At 52.7% G+C, this 19,537-nt stretch overlaps 2 protein-coding genes across 2 annotated transcripts; both read left to right on the top strand.

The window, feature by feature from the left end:
- Nucleotides 1–4: 4 nt before the first annotated feature.
- Nucleotides 5–14,924, top strand: Gck (glucokinase). Its single transcript, XM_038338306.2, has 10 exons — nt 5–176; nt 4,985–5,147; nt 6,274–6,428; nt 7,116–7,235; nt 8,546–8,641; nt 8,748–8,847; nt 11,546–11,729; nt 12,896–13,051; nt 13,462–13,695; nt 13,923–14,924. Exons 1-10 carry the CDS (start codon nt 135–137, stop codon nt 14,065–14,067), a joined length of 1,395 nt encoding a protein of 464 aa, XP_038194234.1. The 5' UTR covers nt 5–134; the 3' UTR covers nt 14,068–14,924.
- Nucleotides 14,925–17,220: 2,296 nt separating this feature from the next.
- On the top strand, nt 17,221–18,968 carry Myl7 (myosin light chain 7). Its single transcript, XM_038349470.1, has 6 exons — nt 17,221–17,328; nt 17,495–17,570; nt 17,771–17,875; nt 18,236–18,314; nt 18,450–18,498; nt 18,867–18,968. The coding sequence occupies exons 1-6, from the start codon at nt 17,293–17,295 to the stop codon at nt 18,966–18,968; spliced, it is 447 nt and encodes a 148-aa protein (XP_038205398.1). The 5' UTR covers nt 17,221–17,292.
- Nucleotides 18,969–19,537: the final 569 nt, after the last annotated feature.

Raw genomic sequence — 19,537 nt, 5'->3', positions numbered from 1 at the left:
CCATTAGAGCAGAAGCCCTTGGCTGCCTGGCTCTTGCAACACTCAGTCAGACAGCCCTCACCTGCCACAGGTGGCCTCAGGAGGCAGGAACATCGCTGCTTCCCCAGCTCCCTGTGGCTTTTCCTCTCGGAGAGATGGCTATGGATACTACAAGGAGCAGAACCCAGTTGACTCTGGTAAGGGCCATTTGCAGGCTGGAGATGCCAGTACCCTGAGGTTGGAGAGAGGGATTGAGGGACCATAGAAGGACAGATGCAGTCCTGTAAGGACTGGATATGACCCTTCTTCCCTCTCTACTCTTCTCATTGGTGCTGCTCATCCATCTCTTGAGGAATTCAAGGGGGCTTGTTCCTGGGGCAATGGTGCCTAGGCTGGGGGCTTTTCCTAGTGCTGCTTGTCGCTCAGAGATCCCTTATGTCTGTACCTGGAAGACTGTGGGGCTCTGTTCCTCAGAAGTACGTGGATGACTGGCCTAGGGTCATTTATTCCTGTGTATATAGCAATCACGGGCCTGGGAAAAGAGAGGCCAGTCTGAGGCTGGACATGGGGCACTGAGACTATCTATAGACCTTGGGCACTGTAGCTTTTATCCGCAGGATTCTCTAGCCCTTGTCCAGATTCTCTGAGGTCTACAGTTCCTTGGGGCCACCTCTCCCAGTGCTAAGGAGACCTCTTCATCTGGTGAATGTAACACTGCATCATCATCATCATCATCATCATCATCATTATTAATTATTATTATATGGTTTTTCGAGACAGGATTTCTCTGTGTAGCCTTGGCTTTCTTCAAACTAACTCTATAGACCAGACTAGCCTTGAATTCAGAGACCCGCCTATCTCTGCCTCCCAAGAGCTGGGATTAAAGGCTTGTACTGTCACTGACCAGAGATGGTGTGTTATTTTTTTTTTTTTTACTGTGTTCTAAGGTGGGATCTCAGCCTGCTCAGGACATTTGACTCTGCCAGCTCCATTCCTCCCACTTTGCTATCTGACCTGTGAACTCTTCCTGACTTGTAGCCTTAAGAAATCTCCATACTGAGGACTTCCAAGTGTGCATCTCCACTGTCCCCCTGACCTCTGTTCTCACACGGCCACTCATACACACTTGAGACAAATGTGCACAGGCAGATGGGTGGCATGCTTAGATCAGTTTCCCAGAATGCTCAGTCGCAATGGAGCCCTGCTCCAGCTGCTCAGGCTAGCCCATGGGATCCTACCTAAAATCCCTACGCTCAAACTGTCAGCAAATGCACATGTCCTTTAGACCTTACCATCTCTCTGTCCCATGCTCACTGTCACTGTACCCAGACTGTGGAGACAGCCTAATGTCCCCACTTCCACTCTGTGGAACATCCAAGAAGTTCCCATTCTGTAGCCCAGAGTCTCAGGCTTCTCACATGTCTGTGGGTCATTCCCTTAACATCAGCTGCACTCTCTCTTTACCAACCATGGTGCCTGCCTCCTCTCCCCTCCCCTCCCCTCCCTTCCCCTCCCCTCCCCTCCCTTCCCCTCCCCTCCCCCTCCCCTCCCCTCCCCTCCCCTCCCCCCTCCTCTCCACCTGACCTAGCTCCAGCGTCATGTAATTCTTTTCTGTGGTCCTCTATGAGCGTTGGGACAGATGCTCCTGGACAGACAGATGGCAAACGTGCTCTCAGCTCCTCTCTAACATCCCACGCAGCACAAAGCACACTGCCCAGAGCTGGCGTCTGCTAAGGAGACTTTCCAGTGCTCTTCAGGGAATTATGAGGAGGGGAGTCCTCCCAACAGGAAAAGCCCTATGTTTGCTTGTGACCTTGAACCTTGGTTACATGGCCTGTGACTTCTCAGACAAGGTGCGCAAGAGAAGCAAGCAAGTTAACAGTGTCTCCCTGCAACATGAGACCCTTGTAGAGACACACACAGCAGACTGTCTCCCTGAATGCCAGCCAAAGACAGGTCCCAAAATCATGTAGGAAGCAGCCCAATAGGTGGGTGTAGGCTCTGAGCCCAGGCATCTGCTCACTAACCAACTCTGCACTCCTGGCTCTGTGGGTTTGTGGGGAGGGGCTGGACAGTGTGTATTCAGGTCCTAGGGGTGTCTTGGAAAGATTCAGGAGTGTGGGGGAGACCCACGGATGACAATGGTGGGCCTGGCCTATAGTTCTTGTCCCTGTGCACAACCCATGGGAACTGCTAGGTAGACTTCATTATGGCGTGATGCCCATCTCTGCCCTCCAATACCCACAGCCTAAAGAGTTGTGAAGCCGCTCCTGGTCAGACCATCCCATCCCGAGTTGTACACTGACCCGGTGCCAGAAGTGAGGGCATCGTCAGGCCCAATGCACTCTGAGGAAAGGGCTTCAGTTTCCAAGGAAAACTCTCCACAGCAAGAGCAGAACCTCTTAGCACTTCAGCATAAACCCTTCCACATCCACCGCCAGCCTGCATTGCCAGGATTGGGGAAGGAATATGGGGGTATGTGAGGGTGTCTTTCTAGCCCCAGTGGATGGGTATGAGACATACCGCAACAGGCCAGGTTTGGCCAAGGCTCTGTGACCAGGTGACTTAGACCAGTTCTACCACTGGGGGGCAGGCTCCCCACTTCCCTATATCCTCATCGGGCATGCAGACCCAGTTTAAAAGAAATCTAGCCTTTGTGTAAGGGATCTCAGTTTTAAATAGATTTTTAAATGTTGGCAGATCCATAGGCCAGATGCAATTCCGTTTTTGAGAATGAGACTGGGCTCTGCAGAAGGTCCCATCTCACTTCTTCAGTGCCAGAAAGTTCTACCTCCTTCTCGGGGAAGGACGAAGGTGGCTTGGTAGTGGCAGGTGTCTTAGGTTAATTCATCCTGGCCTTGCTGGTGAATACAGGGTATTGGGGTGTACTGGGGGCTCTTCTTTCATAGAGGAGGCTCTTGTGTACTTCTTGTGAAGTGTTTACAGACTCTGTGTCCCGAAGTTACTGAATCAAAATTAAGTGTTGATAGAGACAGTACTGGTCCAATGGACAGGTGGTATCAGTTTGGTTTCCTTGTTGTCCAGACCCTCAGGACACACACTCTGGCTTAGGAGCTGCCCAGGCTGGATCATGCAGTACACTTGGTTTTCCCAAACTCTACAGGAAGGTGATAACACAGACAGGTTGGCCCTGCCAATCCCCACCTCTGTGTGAAAGAACCAACAGCACCCATTTGTCACAGTGTCACCGGGACCTCTAGGCTCTGGACAAGTTCTTCTCAGCTCCATAAAGAAGGCATGAGTCACTTGGAGCCCTCATCAACCACATAGTCCAGCCACACATCACCGAGTCACCCTGGGCCAAGTCCCTAGCCCTGATACTCTTCAGGGACCCAGCCTGAGGTGTTGGCTCCTTTCATGAAGAATTTTAAGCTGAAGGCAATCATAACCCTAGCCCTAACCTTAACCCTAACCCTAACCCAGAGTCTAGCTTCTAGTCACCTAGAGGAACTGACTGGACAGAGAGGCAAGCATGGGGCCCAACAGGGCCTGAGGGTTGAACTTTTGTTAAGATCAGCCCTGCCTATGTCATGAAACCACAGGTCCCAGGTATGTTATAGTTGGGTCCCTTCAGGTGTTTTTTGTTTGGTTTGGTTTTTGTGACAGGGTTTCCTGCCTCTGTCCCCTAAGCACAGGGATTAGAGGTATGTGTCACTCCTGGTCTGTCCTGGGTGCTTTCCTGCGTGCCCACACCCAGCAGGTCACTGGGTCCCTCTGAGCAGCTGAACCTCAAGAGAGAAGCCAAACTTACTACAGCTGCTAACTCTCAATAAATTCTACAAGTCTAGGAAAGAGACAAAGTAGGCTGAGGGGGTTGCTTTGGGAATATCCTGGATTTCCAGGTACAACACGAATTGTTCCACAGAGAGCTGAGTACATCCAGAGGCCTGCTCTGCTGGGCTGACGGGAGAAGAGACTGGCCACATGCTCACCTCATACCCAGCTGATGCTGGCGTCTACTTGGTGCCTCTGTCAGAACACTTATCAGCCCTATTTGTTTCTGATTTCCCTGGATTTAAACTCTATGTGGGGGCTATTTATTTATTTATTTATTTATTTGGAAGTGATCATTAACCAATGCTCTGTATCTCTTAGGCTTTTGATTGATGGAAACCGTGAGTTGGACTCCCCATGGCTTACATGACTGCTCCATAAGTTGGCCTGGCATCAGCCTTCCTTCTCTGCCATGTGCAGTAGACTAACAGTCTTTTCCTTCCCATCTTTCTCTGCATGGCTACAAGGTGGCTGCTGCAATGCCGACCATCACATCCTTACACAGCTGTGCTCACAATCTAAGAGGCCCTGAATTCCCCTCTCTTGCTAAAACCAGGCTTCCCTTCACCTGCCATTGATGAATTGAGTCACAAGCCCCAGCTCCAAGCGAAGGCAATAGAATCACTGTGCTCAGCTTAGTCTACCAGGGTTTACTGTTCTACCCAGCCATCCACATGCAGGAACAGCAGCGCTGGTTCTGAGCTTCTTGTACACAGGTCTCCTATGCTGATAGCAAGAGCATCCTCCTTCTGGGCTTCAAGCCCCGCACACTGTGGATGGCCGTGCTTAGCTAGCCAGACCCTTGCTTGGTGCTTGGGGTCCCGCAGCTGCTCTAGTCTTGCCCACCCTGTGCATTCTGGCCCATTCATTCCATAAAGTCCTGCAGTAAGAAAAAAAACTCTTTTTACTCCAATCCTGCCTCACCAAAGTCCTATTTAGATCATTTTCCTCCCCTCATCCAAAGTCATGGGGCAATAGGAGGCACAAGGCATTGTGCTGTAAAGGCTACCCAGCTCCCTGCTGTTCACTCCTCCAGGGTACCCAGGCTAATTGTTGAGAGGCTGGCCTTGGAATATTTGAAATAAACTATGATAAATAGTCTGAGATGTGGACCATCCTGTATCTGGGGTAAAAAAAACAAAAAAGAGACCCTTGGTGTGTGGAGGCTCCTGGTGACAGCCACAGAGGCTCCCATCCCCTCCCTGTGCAGGTGGAGCAGATCCTGGCAGAGTTCCAGTTGCAGGAGGAAGACCTGAAGAAGGTGATGAGGCGGATGCAGAAGGAGATGGACCGTGGCCTGAGACTGGAGACCCACGAGGAGGCCAGTGTAAAGATGTTGCCCACCTACGTGCGTTCCACCCCAGAAGGCTCAGGTACCGCAGGGATCCTCTGTCCCTAGACAGGAACCCCTAGGCAAATGATGGCATCCCTAAGTCACTGGATAGGCCTTTGTCCAGTTGCCTGAAGCCGTGGGGTGCTCAGGCCCAGTCTGGAGCTATCAGTCCTCAGGAGAACTGGCCTCTCCCTCCCTCCCCCCCCCCCCCCCCCCCCCCCTCCCCCCCTCTCCCTCCCTCCCTTCCTCTCTCCCTCTCTCTCTCCCTCTCTCTCCCTCTCTCTCCCTCTCTCTCCCTCTCTCCCTCTCCCTCTCCCTCTCTCTCCTTCTCTCTCTCTCCTTCTCTCTCTCTTCCTCTCTCTCTTCCTCCCTCCCTCCCTCTCTCTCTCCCTCTCTCCCTCTCCCTCTCTCTCCTTCTCTCTCTCTCCTTCTCTCTCTCTTCCTCTCTCTCTTCCTCCCTCCCTCCCTCTCTCTCTCCCTCTCTCCCTCCCTCCCTCCCTCTCTCTCTCCTCTCTCCTCCTCCCTCCCTCTCTCCCTCCCTCCCCTCTCTCTCTCCTTCTCTCTCTCTCTCTCTCCCTCCCTCCTCTCTCTCTCTCTCCCTCCCTCTCTCCTTCCCCTCTCCCTCTCCCTCCCTCCCTCCCTCTCTCTCCCTCCCTCCCTCTCCCTCCCTCCCAGTCTCTTTCTCCCTTCCTCCCTCCCTCCCTCTCTCTCCCTCTCCCTCTCTCTCTCCCTCCCTCCCTCCCTCCCTCCCTCTCCCTCTCCCTTTCTCTCTCCCTCTCCCTCTCTCTCTCTCCCTCCCTGTCTCTTTCTCCCTTCCTCCCTCCCTCCCTCTCCCTCTCTCTCTCCCTCTCTCTCTCCCTCTCTCTCTCCCTCCCCTCATCTCTCTCATCTCTAAGGTCACTTGGGTAACTTCCTCCTTACCCAGAGTGTAGCCCATTACTCTAGGTCTCTGTGTAGCTCTCTGGCTTCCGGCTGCCTTCAGCTAAGGCAGAGTTTTGCCATTGATATTCCCTAGTTAACCTTTGACCCTTCCACAGCTTGTTCTACCATTGCCCCACCCCCAGTGTCTAGGCTAGCTTCCCCTCATCCACAATGTCTGGGGTCCCCATACCTATCCCTCCTGTCAGAGAGGCAATGAGGCTGACCATCTCTCCCTTCGCCTGCAGAGGTTGGAGACTTTCTCTCCTTAGACCTGGGAGGAACCAACTTCAGGGTGATGCTGGTGAAGGTGGGAGAGGGGGACGCAGGGCAGTGGAGTGTGAAGACCAAACACCAGATGTACTCCATCCCCGAGGACGCCATGACGGGCACCGCAGAGATGGTGAGCAGCCGATCTCGGGAGATGATGGGAGGGTTCCAAGAGCAGGAGAGACGGTGGGCCAGCCACCCAGCTTCAGAGAGAGACCCAAGATGGTGGCTTGGGGACTTAAAGTGTCCCAAGTCCCAATTCCAGTCTGCTCAGAACAAGAAGGGGCTGAAGAGAGGTCAGGAGCAGGAGGAAAACCCAGCTTCGGTCCAGTTTCCTAGAGGAAAACCAAAGCTTTGGACTGAGCAGCCAGGAGCCATGCTTGCCCGGCCTTCTGCATTCTGCAGTTCTCAAAACCCAACCTTCCTCACAGGCCATCACTAACCCACCAACAGGTATACGCCAAGTGGCGTAGCAAGAGTCACACTGACCAAGAGCAAGGGTCCCCTAAGAATGAGGATGACTCAGTTGGGGGACCTAGAAATAGAAGGAGACATGGACTAAGCCAGACTCCCCTGCCATTCCCAGAGGGGCAAAACCATTAGCAGAGGGGCAGCCAGGCAAGAGTCTGCAGGGTTTTCCATTTGGGAAGGCACAGGGTCTGAGTCCTGATGAGAAACGGACTGCAGACAGGTCCAGCATACAGTTGCAGCCTCTGGGGTCAAAAGTCTTAGCACCTCCAAGGGACACTCTGGCCCAGTCCCTAGGGAGAACTGCTGCTGTCCCAGCCTTGATTCAGTGCTACTCTGCTGCAACTCCTAGCTCTTTGACTACATCTCCGAGTGCATCTCTGACTTCCTGGACAAACATCAGATGAAGCACAAGAAACTACCCCTGGGCTTCACCTTCTCTTTCCCTGTAAGGCACGAAGACATAGACAAGGTGAGTCAAGAGGGGGAGTGGGAAGGGCTATGAATGGATGGAAACACACCCAGGGAGAATTCTGCTCACACTGCCTTCCCAGCCCAGGTTGTAAAAGACCTCAGCTTAGGAGAGATTTCAGTTGTGGGGCCCTGTCACTTCCTATCTCTAAAGCTTTGGCAAACAGCCACAACCTCAGCTGATTCTTACTGTGTGGCAAAGCCTCTCAGAAGACAAGCTCCGGTCACCCCACTACAGGCAAAGAAACTGGTTAAGCAAGTTGCTCTCAGTGGGAGGTGGCAGCTGGCCATAAAACTGGGGCCCCAGCTCACCACAGAGCACAAAGACACCTCACCGCTTCTGGCTGAGTCAGAAGTGGGAAGGGTCTGAGAATCTATCCCATGGGGAAACTTATAAGTTACATCACACACACACACACACACACACACACACACACACACACACATCTCTGCTTAAGTTTCACTCTGACGAAAGCAATTTAGGGGAGAAAGGGCTTAATTTAGCTCACACAGTTCCAGGTTATAGTGCATCACTGCAGGGGAGTCGCAGAGGCAGGCGCTTCACTAGCAAACTTCAGAAACACAGAACAACATGCTTGCTTGCATTCAGCTTGCTTTTAACATGCCTACTTTGGGAATGGCACCCCAACACACACTGGGGACAAGTCATCCCATCCCAATTAATGTAATCAAGATTACAGTCCATAGGCCATCTTAATCTAGACAATCCCTTACTAAGACTCCCTTCCAGGTGACGCTACATAAAGTCAAGTTGACAGTCAAAACAAATCGCTACAACCTCTGTGTCAGAGATAAAAGCAGGTCTTGTCCCAAGGGGTAAAAGCAGCAGCCAAACCCACACCTCAAGTAGTTTTCTAAGCCCCAAGCTCCACAGAGAAAGCCTCATGTGAAGCAGGATTCACTGTAAGAGAGGAACCCCAATGTTATTCAGCACCATTCTCGCGGGGACCTGCCTGTCCTTCCTCTACTTCTGAATCATAGTCCTGAGCTTTGCTGCCCAACATTCTAATGCTGAAGGGTACAGCTTAACCATAGAGCATTTAACCCAAATTCTCAAGGTCCTGGGTTTCTCTGAGTGTGTGTGTGTATGTGTGTGTGTGTGAACGTGTGTGTGTGAACGTGTGTGTGTGTGTGTTTAGAAAATGGTTCCCAATACTTCTCAAAGCTGTGTGAGCCTACTTCCTCAAATGTGAAGCAGGAGATGGGGGTGCCATGGACCTATGGTCTGGTTGGTTAAAGGCCACAGCTCCCTGCCACAGCAGCAGCCATAATGCCTTCCTGCTCCTCCAGGGCATCCTGCTCAACTGGACTAAGGGCTTCAAGGCCTCCGGAGCTGAAGGGAACAACATCGTAGGACTTCTCCGAGATGCTATCAAGAGGAGAGGGGTGAGGACACCTTTGCCTGTCCTGAGGAGCTGTCCTGGGCCCTTACTCCTTCCACACAGGGCCCTCTCCTCAGCTCCATTCCCATAGTCTCTGTACTTCTTGGCAGGACTTTGAGATGGATGTGGTGGCAATGGTGAATGACACAGTAGCCACTATGATTTCTTGCTACTATGAAGACCACCGGTGTGAGGTCGGCATGATTGTGGGTAAGGGCTTATTCCCTGTAACACTTCCCCGCTGCACAGGGGCTTAGCAGTCTATGTCAGTGCACTAACATCGAGAGCCAGTCAGGGGAGGCCTGACTGAGCCAGCTGGCCTTGGGGATGTGGTGTTGCAGGAACTGTGTGTTGATGGGAGCTGTTTCAATGTTTGCAGCATCAGGGCATCAGGTGGCCTGCCAGCTGCATACCCGCCCTGCCTATCTGGATGTAATTAAACCACTTTGTCTAGTAAATTGACCATACTGGACAAATTTGTCCAAGTGGAAGAAAATCAGCAAAAATGGCTTCATCCGTTCTGCTAGTTGGCCCTACCCCATCCTGGCCCTGCCCATGACATGGGGCCCAGCACTGAATCTCTGAACTGTCAGGCCCTAAACCCACTCTGGAGGGGAGGCCATTGCAGGAAAAAAAGCCATAGTTCTCACCTCCTAACCAGGGATGGAAACTCAAAACCAACCCTCTTTTCCCCACCCCACCCCCAGTCTCAGAAGTTCCTGTGGTCTTCCGAAGCAGTGAGTGTACCAACCAAATCAGTTGTTTGCTGTGCATGCAGGTGTAGGGATGTTTGTTTGGACAATCTGGGCCCTGATTACCCAGAAAACCCTGTGTTATAGGCTCTACAGAGGCAGATCTCCAATACCATGTGTTTGTACTCATAGGTTCTCATTTGTGCTTATACTTGTCTCCTAAATAATACATGCTAAATAATATATTCATTTTATATATATGCATATATAAAACATTATAGGTGCACACACATATAATTTGTAATATATGTACACATATATGTATATATGTTATATATACTATATACATGTATATAATATACACACACATATATATGTAATTTGTTTGGTTTTGGTTTTGTTTGATTTTTGAGATAGGGTTTCTCTATGTAACAGTTGTATCTGTCCTGGAACTCACTCTGTAGATCAGGCTAGACTTGGCCTCACAGAATGTGCCTGTCTCTACCTCCCAAGTGCTGAGATTAAAGGTGTGTGCCACCACTACCTGGCTTGTTGTTGTTTTGAGACAGGGTCTCACTATATCGCTCCAGCTGTCCTGGAGCTCGCTATTAGACCAGGTCTTGAACTCACAGAGATCCTTCTGCCTCTGCCTCCTGAGTGCTAATTTATAACAGTAGTTTTGCTACTGTTGTGAATTGTAATGTAAATACCTTATATTTCCAATGGTCTTAGGCGACCCCTGCCCCAACCCACAGGTTGAGAACCCCTGCTCTAGCCTGACCCCACTGCATTTCTCTTCTATATCTATTTTTTTTTTTGCTATATCTATTTTCTATCTTAACTTTTTAGTGAAAAGTTCTCTCTCCAGATGTCTCTGGCTGTGCCTCCCTCTATATTCCCCCAGCTGTGTCCTCCATATTCCTCCTGGGGCTCCCAAGACACCTCACTTAACCCAGGCTAAGCTACAGAGACTCTGCCTGGAGACACCACTTCCTGTGGCCTGATCCAAAGTGATGGCTACCTTTTGGTAACCCATCACTCATATTTACCCACAAACACACATGGTGCCTGCTCAGTATTTAAAATCATATTCATAGCCGGGTGGCGGTGGCGCATGCCTTTAATCCCAGCACTCGGGAGGCAGAGGCAGGCGGATCTCTGTGAGTTCGAGACCAGCCTGGTCTACAGAGCTAGTTCCAGGACAGGCTCCAAAGCTACAGAGAAACCCTGTCTCGAAAAACCAAAAAAAAAATCATATTCATGATAATTACCAAGTGACTGGAAGCATCACCCCAGCCCCTGGCATCCATCCTAAGCCCTGGGAGTTGCTTTGGTCTGGACTCCACCTCCGGGAAAGCCCACCAAGCAGTGACCCCTCCCCAGGGAGAACACTCCTACAGGCTGTTTAGGCTGCCACCCAGAAAAGGAACTCTGGGGTTTGTGTGTCCCCCTCCCCCGCCCCACCTGGGAGCGCTGCATTAAACATGGGCATCTTTTATTCGCTCTAATTTGGTCTGATTGGAATTATTTGCATTGGCGGAGAGGCTCCTCTTAAGAAATATATCTACCACCAAGATTGAAAAAAATTGAGAGAATTCAGTCAGGTGGTGGTGGCACCTGCCTTTAATCCCAGCACTTGGGAGATAGAAGTAGGAGGATCTCTATGAGTTTAAAGCTAGCCTGGTCTACAGAGTGAGTTCCAGGACAGGTTCCAAAGCTACAGAGAAACCCTGTCTCAAAAAACAAAAACAAACAAACAAAAGCGCTAGACAACAAGGGACTGGAGAGATGACTGAGCAGTTAAGAGCATGTTGCTCTTCCACAGGACCTGGGTTCAATTCCCAGTACCCGCATAATGGCTCACAACTGTCTGTAATTCTAGCTCCAGGGGATCTATACCATCTTCTAGCTTCTATGGGCACCAGGCAGGCATGCTTGTGGTGCACACACCTACGTGCAAACAAAACACTCATATCTTTAAAAGTTTTTTAATTAAACATAAATAAAAAATAGATAAATAAATAAAATGACACCTAACACCTATTTCCAATTGTCAAGCCACATTGGCACACCTTTTCTCTCTGCCCCTGACCACCCAGGTAAAGGGTGAGGCTGCATCCTTATCAGAGGACAGCCCACAGACTGACCTGTCTACTCTGCATTACAAAGCGGCTCCATCCCCGGTTCTTATCACCTTCTGTGCCCCATCCCTGTAGGCACTGGCTGCAACGCCTGCTACATGGAGGAGATGCAGAACGTGGAGCTGGTGGAAGGGGATGAGGGGCGCATGTGTGTCAACACGGAGTGGGGCGCCTTCGGGGACTCAGGCGAGCTGGATGAGTTCCTGCTGGAGTACGACCGAATGGTGGATGAAAGCTCAGCGAACCCCGGTCAGCAGCTGTAAGGATGCCCTGCCCTCCTAACCCACCCCTGGGGCTGTTCTTGCCCGGCACACCGTAGCTGGGTCACAATAACAGCTCGTTTATAAAGAGCCCTGGGGAGAAGCAAACCGATGGTCCCTCTGTGAACCAGCTCTTCTCTTCAGGTCAGTCACAAGCTGCTCCTGTGAGGTGTGGAGGTGTCATGGCGACTACTACAAAGTCCGGCCTCTCTACTTCTATAGGTAGCCTCCCACCAGAGACAGCTCTGAAAGACCTGCAAGGTTCATCTGGTTTAAGCCAGGATCCCCCAAAGTACATATGTATGCCAGTCCCACAAGATGAATATTAGCATGTGGGGGGATGCTGTAGGCTGGCAGACATGTGTTGGGAATCAGCTGAACAGAGCTCGCCTTGAATCACGGCTATTGCCACATAGTATGGTGCACTCCTTTAATCTCAGCACTAGGGCGGCAGGGAGGCAGGGAGGCAGGGAGGCAGACAGATCTCTTTGTTCCAGCCATCCAGGCCTGCATAGCAAGTTCCAGGATAGCCATGGGTACACAGTGAGACCCTGTCTCAAAAAGTAAATAAATAAAATGAATTCTGCCTATCGCATGCTAGCCACCTACATGGTGCCGTTCTCATGTGAACAGCTCCTTAATGAGTTTCATCTCAGACCCTCACAGGCCTCTGTTAGCTCATTAATAGCTGCTGGGTTTCAAGGAAAACATGGAGGCTCACAGATTAGGCAAAAATATACTAGGCTGCTATGTGCCCTGCTGGGCACCAACCCTGTGCGCCAATGAGAACAGCATCCCTTCACACTGTTGAGGAAGGACTAAAGTCCCAGGATGTGCGCTCAGACAAGGCCTGCCATCATCAGTAAGGTTTCAAAGGCTCACAGGGGCTCCTCAGTTCTGTCCCCCTTTCATAGGCCAGCGGTAGCCAGATGTGCTTCCTCAGCTGGGTTTAAAATGCGCACGTTCCTAGGACCTGAGGTTCTGAAGCCTCTGTGTACAAATGGGGGGGTGGGGGCAGGGCACGAGGGCAAGGACCTTGGATAATGGCTCTGGGGTGGGAATGAGAAAGCGATCACGGTGCCCCACGTGGTCACCTCCTAACCGGAATGGGACCTGTGGGGATTTCCCAGGGACCAGCTGGCATAACCCACTGTTCTGTATCCAGGTACGAAAAGCTCATTGGTGGAAAGTACATGGGCGAGCTGGTACGACTTGTACTGCTCAAGCTAGTGGACGAAAATCTTCTCTTCCGTGGGGAAGCCTCGGAGCAGCTGCGCACACGTGGCGCCTTCGAGACCCGTTTTGTGTCGCAGGTGGAGAGGTGCCTGGAGGGGCCAGCACCAGGGGCAGGGTCTGGGGGGAGGAGGAATGGGATGGGGACAGAGGAATGGACCAGGGTTCTAGGGGAAGCAGAGTATTATTAGGGACATAGGAAGACATGGAGCCTGGCACAGCGTCCCCGTGGCCTCTGACCCCTAGTCAAGCGGAGACCTGTCCACCGACTCAGTGTTTTTCACACACTCCCCACTACCCAGAGCCACTGTCTCAACTTCATCCATGCCACGGCCTGGAGACTGTGACATTGTCACCCTCACTATATAGAGAATCCAGCGCTGACCAAAGGACTGCTGGGCCGGGCAGCAGGGGCGGGGAGTGGAGGCAGAGAGAAGGGGGCTTCATTCCCATTCCTCCAGGACCCTCAGTGACTTCCCTCCCCCATCCTGCTCGCAGCGACTCAGGCGACCGCAAGCAGATCCACAACATCCTGAGCACTTTGGGGCTTCGGCCCTCCGTCACCGACTGCGACATTGTGCGCCGAGCCTGTGAGAGCGTGTCCACGCGTGCCGCCCACATGTGCTCAGCTGGACTAGCGGGAGTCATAAATCGCATGCGCGAAAGCCGCAGTGAAGACGTGATGCGCATCACGGTGGGCGTGGATGGCTCTGTGTACAAGTTGCACCCTAGGTCAGTTTCCACCCTAGCTCCCGCGTCCAACCTCTGGCCAATAAAGGGAGGCTCAAAGGGCGTGGCTCTCAGCAGCAGACATTCGTGAGCCCTCCTGCCAGGCTCCTCTTAGGCCTGGATGCTGAGGATGCTGCAGTCGGGGAGCCTACCCCGTAGATGGATGGGTGGCAAGGGTGAAGTCTAAAAGGTGAGAGGAGAAATGGCAGCCCTTTTCTCCTCCTATTCAGCTTCAAGGAGCGGTTCCATGCCAGTGTGCGCAGGCTGACACCCAACTGCGAAATCACCTTCATCGAATCAGAGGAGGGCAGCGGCAGGGGAGCAGCCCTGGTATCTGCGGTGGCTTGCAAGAAGGCCTGCATGTTGGGCCAGTGAAATCCAGGCCACAAGGACAGGGACCTGGGCTCCATGGGGACTCCACGCCCCACGGGTGCTCCCAGCCCACCGGGGCAGGAGATCTATTAAGCTGCTACCCCTGGAAAATGGGGAGAGGCCCCTGCAAGCTGAGCAGGCGTTTCTACAGAGTCAGTCAAGTGGGACAGCCCTAGGGCTCTCAGCCTGGGGCAGGGGGCAGGGGGCTGGGTGGAGGAAGAGGATCAGAGGCACCAAAGCCTTTCTTGTTAGAATCACTGCAGAGAAAGGCCTTGCACACTCAGGACTTGCATTTTCACGCTTCTTGCCTCTCACAGCTGTGGGCCTGGCCTCCCAGGGGAGTGAGTGCCTCCTGGACCTTGCAGTGGTCTGACTTCCCTGGGAACACACTCTGCACGGGGAGGTAGCTCCAGCAGCTTGGCCAGACCAAACCTAGGCTCCCAGGAGAGCAAGGGCTGCTGATCACCCAGCCTGGCTGTTTTCTTGCTTGTGACTAAAGAGGCTGGGGAGTCATGGAAGACTGACTGTCCAGTTGCGTCAAGGGGACTTTCCAGGCCACAAGCACCCCAAAGAGACTGTTTCCTTCATATACCTCTGCCCCAGAGTGACTTATGGTTCTGGAATGAACCTTCCCAGGAGATTCCCGGGGGATAGAGCCCCGGAGTTCCTACCCTAAGGGGACCAGAAAGGGGAGGCCTCTCTTGCACTATTGGGAGCTCCCCCTCCTTCAAGCAGGATGGTATCTTCAGCTCTCATGTCTCTGATTCAGAAGGACAAAGCATCCCTCTAAGAGACCTCTCAGGCCCCTCTTCCTCGTCCTCCCCAAATACCATGCCACCCTCTCTATGCCAACCTGGGACTGTGGGGGAGTTTTTAATTAAATATTTAAAAACACTTAAACATGGCCTGTCCACTGCTCTGTGACCTCTGTGCTAAGGGTTGTAAGGATCGTGGTGGTGATATACAAAGAAGCATCTCTGGTGTACACAGGCACTCCCTAAACTGGGTTGCGTCTCATTGTGCCCTCCAGACACCATGCCCTGGGTAGTGTGAGAGGTCGGCCTTAGGAATGGGAATGAGGTGACATGGGGACACTCCGGGCACTGGATAGCCCCTGGTTTCTCCTACAGGAGAAAGATAGAGTACAGGAAGCCAGGCCCGATGCTGCTCTGCTTGGGGTGGGGGCTGACTTAGCTGTAAGTTAGTCTCAGCAGCATTCTGTCTCCTCAAAACCATGGAGGAAGCAGCAGTAAGGGCCAGGGTTATGTGATGGCACAGATTTCCAAGGTCCCTGCAGTGGAGAACTCTGAAATCACGAAGGGCCTAATAATGCCTTTCTCTGCAGCACAAACATACCTGCAGGTAAGCACAGACTCGTGGGATCTTAGTGCATATTTATTTCTCAGTGGAACTACGCAAGAGGCCAAAAGCAACTGTCCTCTGTTTCATTCAGAAAAAAAAGAAAGAAAAGGAAACCCACGAAATTGGTGATTTGGGGGAAAGTCCCATCTTCCTTGAGATCTTAACTTTCTGGCAGTTTTCATGTAGAATTGCTCCGGATGATCTCCACTTTCTTGAACTGACGCAAGCCACTCTCCGAGGAGAGCACTCGTGTGTGAACAGATTTTTGATATAGCTCTCTATCGTTTGTCATCTTCTTTCACGTCTCAGGAAATCTGGAATCTGAGCCATTGTACTGATTTGTTTTAAGTCTCTCCTTGCATATCTAATTTGAATGAATGAACTTCATTTTCAGATAGCAAGGGAGGCGTCATAAAATTCTCATGCAAAAGGAGGTTTTGGAGCCATGTGTGCTGGTCAGGCTTGGAATCCAGGCTAGCCCTGGCTATATAGCTAACCCAACCACAAGCTGAAGGAGTGTGAGTGGGACTTGGGGCCTATGGGGGGGAAACCTGTGTTCTCCCAACCCACCTTGCACAGACAACTTGGGGTGAGGATGAACACTGAACTACTCTTGCAGCCCCCGAGTTTGTCTGGCTTCTCCCACTCTTCTGCCAAACTAGGGTCCTCAAGAAGTTGACAGTGTTAAGGCTTGGAATGGGAGCCCCCTTGGTCCGAAATTCAGAACCACTAGATGGACTCCGTGAGCCACTTCCACAGGAACCCTGGGGAGGCCCTGTGCTCCAAAGCTTCCCTGCACAACAATCTCACACAGTCCTGCCCTGTGCCAGGTCCTCTGGATTCTGGACGTGTGTTCAGGAATAGGTGACAGCTCTCAGCTGGGAATGTCAGAGTGAGTTTTCTGAAGGGGGGAGGGGTGAAGTTGAGATGGAACTTAATGAACAAGACTCTATAGAGGGTGGATACAAGCAGGGCAGGCTCAAACACCAGCACAGGTGTGACCATGAGGAGAGCAATAGCAGGTCTGTCACTCCTGAGTTACCCCAAACCAAGCAAATGGCTCCGAGAGGCTCACAGCCTGCTCAGAACTGCTGTCTATCTGTCGTCAGCTGGGCAGCAGGCCATCGCTCAGGGTTTCATCCAACCCAGAGGATTCAGGCCATTGACCATCCTCGGAACATGCACTGCTTCCTCAGTCCAAAGAGTGAGGATGATGGTGGCGAAGGGCCAGCCTGGGCTCGCAGGAAGGATGGTGGACGAGGGGCCATAGGGACCCCTCAACATGACCAGAGGCAGGAAAAGCTTTGAGCCTCTCTGCCCAGGGAAGAACATGGTCACAAGGGCCAATGGATCCCAGGATGTTACACTTGGGAGCTTGAAGGTCACCAGAAGTGTGAATGGGCTCTGCTCGGGGCCCTGGTCTTCCCCTACCAGTGGGGGCTTCCAAGTTTAGATCCGTCACCCATTCCTCTCCTTATTTGGGCCTCTGGGCGATAAGGCTGAGACATAAAGAGCTGGGTGACAAGATCACACAGCCAGACCACTGCAGATCATGGTAAGTGCTTGGCGGGGAACAGGAGACCAGACACGCCCAGGTGCCAGGCTCTGCTCCACAGAAGAGCAGAGCCAGGGACATCTGTGCCTCTGCCGGGATCAGGGAAGTGATCTCTAGGGCTGGAGAAAGGCACCTCAGCCTGGCACTCCTGGTTGTGCCCTTGGCGACAAGTGGTAGGGAGGGGGGACTTTGGAGAACCAGTGAGGGGGTCCCTGTCACCATCGGTATTACAGGCCAGCAGGAAGGCTGGGACCCGGGGCAAGGCCGCGGCCACCAAGCAGACCCAACGTGGCTCTTCCAATGTCTTCTCAATGTTCGAACAAGCCCAGATTCAGGAATTCAAAGAAGTGAGTACCGTACCTCTAGCAGCCTCTCACTCGGCCCTCTCTTCTCTGAGGGCCAGGGGTCTCCCCCTGCCCCCGACCTGCTCCTCACCACCCAAGGCTCTCCCTTACCTCTGCGTCCCCTAGAAAAGAGGGGGTAGTAGCTCCCTCCTGAGGGCTCTCCTCACAGGCCTTCAGCTGCATTGACCAGAATCGCGATGGCATCATCTGCAAGTCAGACCTGAAGGAGACCTACTCCCAGCTCGGTGAGTGGATGCACAGGCCCACCTCCCAGGGGCCCATCTCAGCCTCCTCAGGGGCTTGCTTGGAGTGAGGACAGTGCCCTGCCCTCACACGTTCCCCATCCCCCACCGGCCCCACAGCTAGAGTTGCCCCCTGCCTCTCCCCTCACTGCCCAGAAAGCAGGGGAGGGCAGCCTGGGTCACCTTCTGTCCTATCCTCACAGGGCGGGTAAGTGTCCCAGAGGAGGAACTGGAAGCCATGCTGCAGGAAGGGAAGGGCCCCATCAACTTCACCGTCTTCCTCACGCTCTTCGGGGAGAAACTCAACGGTGAGTGGTCATCACATCTAAATCTCCTGAAGTAAGCAAACTGACCTCACCTGACCCCTGAATCCCATGTAATGTTCACCCGAACTCCCCTGAAACTTGGGGACCCTGCCTGGCCATGGTAGACCCAGAGTGTGTGGGGCATCCTGAGCTTACTTGGGCTCAGAAAACGTCTCCTTCCAAAGCCCGATTCTGATCTCCCAGCCAGGCCAGAGAAACACTTTGTGGGGTTTCAGGTCCCCCATTGTGGCCTCCATCAACACCCTCCAGGAAAGATCCTAGCTCCCTGGTAGAGTGAGTTCTTCCTGGGTGGGGCCTAGAGCCTGGGAATCTGACAGTTCACCTGGCTGCCTCCTCCCGCAGGGACAGACCCTGAGGAAGCCATCCTGAGTGCTTTCCGAATGTTTGACCCCAGCGGCCAGGGGGTGGTGAACAAGGATGAGTAAGTGAGGATCCTGCATCCCCCAGGGTGGGCACCACAGGGAAGCAAGAGGGGAGCACAGTGAGGCAGGTCCTCTGTGTGTCTCCCCCGGCCCTCGCCACTCTCCCTCCCAGCTCCAGCCTTCTCTTTCCTCAGGTTCAAGCAGCTTCTCCTGACCCAGGCAGACAAGTTCTCTCCTGCTGAGGTGAGACACCCCAGCCCCATCAGCACCTGTTCCTGGCATTGCCATCCTAGCACAGGGAAGGCCTCATGACTCAGCGCCCACAGGGCTCAGAACCAGATCCCTATGCGGTGTAAGCTAAGGGGTGGCAGGGTCTTCCCAGAAGAGACTGTACCTGTGTTAAGACCCAGAGGGGAGACCACAGACTCGGAAAAGGTCTTTGTGGTCAGGTGAGCCTTTGACCCCTCCCCCATTCGGGCCCACTTCCTAGTCTGTCCACCAACTGACAAAAACATCTGACTACAGTTAGGGGTTGATAAAGCTTAGTCCCAAAGCACAGCTCTTGGGACAGGGCATCGTTAGGCCATATTTCTGTGTGGTACTTCCGACAGGTGGAGCAGCTGTTTGCCCTGACACCCATGGACCTAGCAGGCAACATCGACTACAAGTCCCTCTGCTATATCATCACCCATGGGGATGAGAAAGAGGAGTAGAGGCAGGCTGGGGTCACCTCAATAAACTCTGTGGCTGAACTAGAACTGATGTGTTGGCTTGACTATGACATACAGGATGGGGGTGCACCAGGCAGAGGACATGGGACCCCATGAGATCCCACCTTGATTCACCCCATACTATCGAGTAAAATATAAACCATTATTCTGCCCACTGCTGAACTCCAGGAGGGGAAATGGGATGTCCACAACCTCCATGAGGCCCAGGAATGTGCTGCAAGTGGACAGCCCAGCTCTTGAGGTCTGGGGCAAGAAGAAACCCCTTTCTGGACACTCAGCAGACTTTCTGCCCAACAGCTCAGTTAGCCGATGCAGCCCCAGGGACCTGCAACCACATAGCCTCCCCCTCTACGCTAACAGGCCCATTGCCCAGTCTCTTCTTGATGTGCTTGCTATGAGGCCCTGTGGGAAAGCCACAGAGGAACCTATTTAAAAAGAGAACTAGAGGGATTGCTCAGTGGTGGGTGCCTTGCCTAGCATGTTGCATGTCCTGTATTCCATTCCCAGTAAGGACCCCTTCCCCTAGAGAAAGAAAAAGAGAGGAGAGGAGA

The sequence above is a fragment of the Arvicola amphibius genome, chromosome 1, assembly GCF_903992535.2.
Source record: "Arvicola amphibius chromosome 1, mArvAmp1.2, whole genome shotgun sequence".
Lineage (NCBI taxonomy): Eukaryota > Metazoa > Chordata > Mammalia > Rodentia > Cricetidae > Arvicola > Arvicola amphibius.
Note: the sequence above shows the minus strand (reverse complement) of the source record. Positions and strands in the feature narration are given on the sequence as shown.